General features: G+C 30.6%; 1 protein-coding gene across 1 annotated transcript; it reads right to left on the bottom strand.

The window, feature by feature from the left end:
• Nucleotides 1-966: 966 nt before the first annotated feature.
• On the bottom strand, nucleotides 967-1,821 carry LOC131622763 (zinc finger protein GIS-like). The gene has a single exon (XM_058893806.1). The coding sequence runs from the start codon at nucleotides 1,819-1,821 to the stop codon at nucleotides 967-969; it is 855 nt and encodes a 284-aa protein (XP_058749789.1).
• Between the last annotated feature and the right edge of the window lie 2,635 nt (nucleotides 1,822-4,456).

Consider the following 4,456-nt stretch of genomic DNA (forward strand, 5'->3'; position numbering starts at 1 on the left):
GGCACAACAACTTTTCAAGGATTGAGGAGCAGGCTCAAGGTTGTGTGTGAAGATCACTACCCTTCAGTTTGAGGGGGTGTTAGAGAAGTAGGTTAATATTGTTTAACACTGTTAAAGTGGCTTGGGGTGTTAAGTTAGTTGATTAGTGATTATGTTTAACTGTTGTTGTTTTTGTTAGTTCTACAACTTAGCGATTATGTTTAACAACTATTGATTCAAATATTTTTATAAATAATGACAAAACAAAAATAACATTTATATTGAGAAAAAAATATACTATTAATTCAAATATTCGTATATATGAAAAAAATTATAAGCATACTAATTTTGTCTTTCTTTCATTATGTTTTTATTACATTTTGGAAATCATACGCGTATCATATCGATACTCCTGCGGCTTGCACGGATATCATACTAATAATATTTTTTATTAAAAAAAATCATTAAAATATCAAAAAACGAAAAAATTTAAATCAAAAGTATTTTAAAGCAAATTTGTAGATTAAAATAAAAAATAATTAAATCAAATTTAAAAATTTATATTATAGGAATTTTTTAAACGGAGAAAATTTTTAATAATATCTATTCAAAACAATTTACAAAAAATATTTATTTTATTAATAAAAATCTAATAATATTTTAAATTTAAAATATTTATATTATAAAATATAAACATAACCTTAATATTTTTAAATTTGTTTTTCTATGTTTTGAAGAAAGATGTGTAGCAAACTAAGGAAAATTATAGTGTTAATATTTTATAAATCATTCTATAAAAAAATTACTTTAAATTTTAATAGGGCGTATTAATTTAGTCCAACAATCATTCTTTTTCTTTATAGTTTTTAAATCTAAATAAAATCGTATAAAAATTCTTATACAAAACTTGTAATTATAACTCTAATTACTCAAATTAAAGAGTAAAGTTATACATTAAACAAAAACAAATCGAATAAAATTAAAATTTCAAAGTTTAAGTGACAAATCAAGCTCAACCGATTCAGAGGTTTCTTCCAAATTAGTGCAATGATTATCACAATCACTTGTGCCAACTACAATTGAATTCTCTTCCATAGAATTTGAAGACTCTCCAAGACCAACTTCTAAGTTCTTTAGAAAATTCCTCAAAGTTGGAGTTACACTATTTCCATTATTTACATTAAAAGTCTCATTCTTTGATCCATCAAGAAAAGAAAAGGTTTTCATCTCTTGCATTGGTGTCCATGCAGAAGTAGAAGTAGGACAAAAATTAAAAGGAGGTGTGATCCATGAATAACTTGGCCTCGGCTTGTGAATCATAGATTCCATGTTAATTCCAAGTGGTCTATTATATGGTTTAAATCTAAATCCATTATAATGACTTGTAGAAAGACTAGGATAATTGTTGTGGTGAGGCAAAGGATGATGAAGAGTCTCGAAATCGTTGTTTATCTCTCCGACATGTTTTGCGAACGCACGCTCTTTTTTATGAGCGTTTTGGTGCCCTCCTAAAGCTTGCCAAGATGAAAATTGATTTTTACAAATTTTGCATGAGAATTTATTCAACGACTTTTTTCCAGTATCGTCTACTTTCTTAGACTTAGTATTAATCAAACTTGATGAAGACGAACCTTCCACCATATTCGTTGTAGGGTTGATAAAATCATGTTCTTGTAACTTCGACCCGCGAAAAGAAGCATCCTTGGAGAGCTTGAAAGTTGAGGTTTTGGAGTTTGTAGGTCGAGGTTTTACAATATTCTTCTCCTTCATTAATATTGCCATTGTGTTGTTGATGGAGTTCTCTTCTGAAGTGGAAGAGGATTGATTAGATGCTGCAGCCATTTGTGTTGGAATGATTGATGAAAAGAGGTGCGTGAGGGAGGGGTTATATATATATATATATATTTTTAAGATTTCAATTAATGCAAATATCATCATAAATATCATAAATAAGTAAAGAGATCTTATAAATTAAATTTTATTGTTATTATTTATTTACTATTAATGTAATGGATTGGAGTGATTGATATCAAATAATCTTTGCTCGTAGATTGATCTAAAATAGAAAACTGTATCAAAACGATTTAATTTATATTTGTTCTTTTATTGAACTTGTTGATCATATTTTAGTTTTTTTTTTCAAACAAATCAAAACAATTCAATCTATAAATGTATATGTATTAATATCTGCCTTTTTATTCCATTAAAAAATATATTTGAAAATACATATCTTTTTACTAGTACAATAGATTGCCTTAATAAATTACTGTTTTATTTGATTTCTTTTAGTAATATTTATTATTTTATTGAAACCTATTTTATTTTACTATTTTATAAATTTCAAATATAATTGACTATTGTCGTTATGTAATATTAATTTTAAATATATTATATGTTAATAGATTATTTTACTATTATAATTTGAATATTAAAATTTGAAAATTTCTTTAGCCACCTTCCTATGGGGGTCACCCCCAGCGAAAATCCCAAAATACCCCTGCTTCGGAAATGAACTTCCGAAGCGCTTTTTTTTTAAAAAAATTCCCACAATTCGGAAGTGCATCTCCGAAAACACCTCATGGGGGGTGTCTTCGGAGATGAACTTCCGAAAACACCTCATGGGGGTGAATTCGGAAATGAACTTCCGAATTATGCAGAAACTGTGTTTTTTTTTATGTTTTTTCTTAAACTATCTCGCATTTTAATTAAACGCAAACGCCAAATAAAAATAAGCAACAGAAAAACTGAAAATACTAAGATGATAAATCCAATCCAAAAACACTGTGCGAAAGATACAATCCGAAATCAAAACAAAACAAAGACACGTTATTCTGCCCGACGAGCGTTACAAAATACACATCAAACAAAACAAAAACACGTTATTCTTCCCGACGAGCGAACTCCTCCGAATGAAGATAATTATACCAATCCTCATCCCACTCAGTCTCAGAACCATCAGCGTTGATCACGCCTGAAGACTGAGCCTGCACGTCCGAGCAATGGACCCCAAGGGGACGAGAAGCAGAACCAGTCAAAACCTTCTTCTTCTCCTTCACCTCCTTCACCTCCTTCTTTGAAGAACCCTTTCTTCCCTTAGCGCCACCAATTCCTGCGTAAAAATGAAGAAAGAAACCAGCGACACGCCGTCAAAGAAGTCAGAACGCATGCACACAAACTTCAAAGAAACAGGCACAATAAACAAAGGCGTTAAAAATAAAGTACTTGCAAATTAAAACGGACACTCCCTACCCTCTCTAGCCGACGCAGGCTTGGCCTCCCTTCCCTGTCTGATGCGTGCTGGTTGGTTGTCTGACATGTTCCTGTAAACAATTGAAATCGATTAATATGCGAGACAAAATAAAAAACAAAAAAATTTGAACTTCTGATACATTTCGGAAGTTCATTTCCGAAAACTGGGATGGAGGTGTTTTCGGAAATGAACTTCCGAAACACCCATGCGATGGAGTTTTCTGCAACTTCCATGGCAGACCCCTAAACCAAACTTCAAACCAAATCAAAATGCTTCTAAACAACCTAAATACTACTAACAACCTAACCATATATCATTTATGCAATTAAAACCCTAAATAACATGCATTTGAATAATGAATCTAAAAATTTCAAAACTTACAAAGTATTAGGATTGAGGGCTTTTGAATGTTGTTTAGCAGTGTGATTGGAGCCTTGATGCAGCCTTGGAATTCTGTTTGCACAAATTTTCGCCTTTGCTTGTTTTTGATTTGAGTTAGGGTAAATGAATGGGGGAGGGGGAGTGTTTTAATAAATCTGCAGAACGCGCAGTATTTCGGAAGTGAACTTCCGAAATGCTGTTTTCGGAAATGAACTTCCGAAATAAGACAATTTTTTCAAAAAAAAAGACGCTTTCGGAGATGCATCTCCGAAAACGCCTTTTTCTTGCATTTCGGAAATGAACTTCCGAAGTCAGGGGTAGTTTGGGTTTTTCACCAGAGGTGGACTAGAAGGTTGGGAGGTCTATAGAGAAATTTCCTAAAATTTTGATCTAAATTAAACATCATTTTTAAGTCATCTAAAATTGTAACAAATGGTGTGACTTTATACTTGGATTAGATAAATTTTTGTCTAAAAATCAATCTATAACTTTTTATTTTATATTGAAAAAAAATTATCATAAAATTATAAAAAATTTAGGTGTATTTATTTTAAAATAATATTGTGGGTTTGAAGGTAAACAAACCCACAAATCGACAGATTTAAAACGCATGACCGTGGTCTAAACAATTTAAGATAGGAATATCAAAATTGAAATGGATAAATAAGTGCTCTGGTGTTACAAACTATAAATGTTCATCCACTAACGAAAATTCATGCATATAAGTATCTCAAATTTTTTTTAGGTCTTGTGTAGGTTAGTCATAATTTAACTATGACAAAATAATTAGAGGTCTTATTTAATCTCATTTTTATAATGACAAAAATTTATGAGACTCTATTTAAT

This window comes from Vicia villosa, unplaced genomic scaffold (genome assembly GCF_029867415.1).
Source record: "Vicia villosa cultivar HV-30 ecotype Madison, WI unplaced genomic scaffold, Vvil1.0 ctg.000044F_1_1, whole genome shotgun sequence".
NCBI classification, from domain to species: Eukaryota; Viridiplantae; Streptophyta; class Magnoliopsida; order Fabales; family Fabaceae; genus Vicia; species Vicia villosa.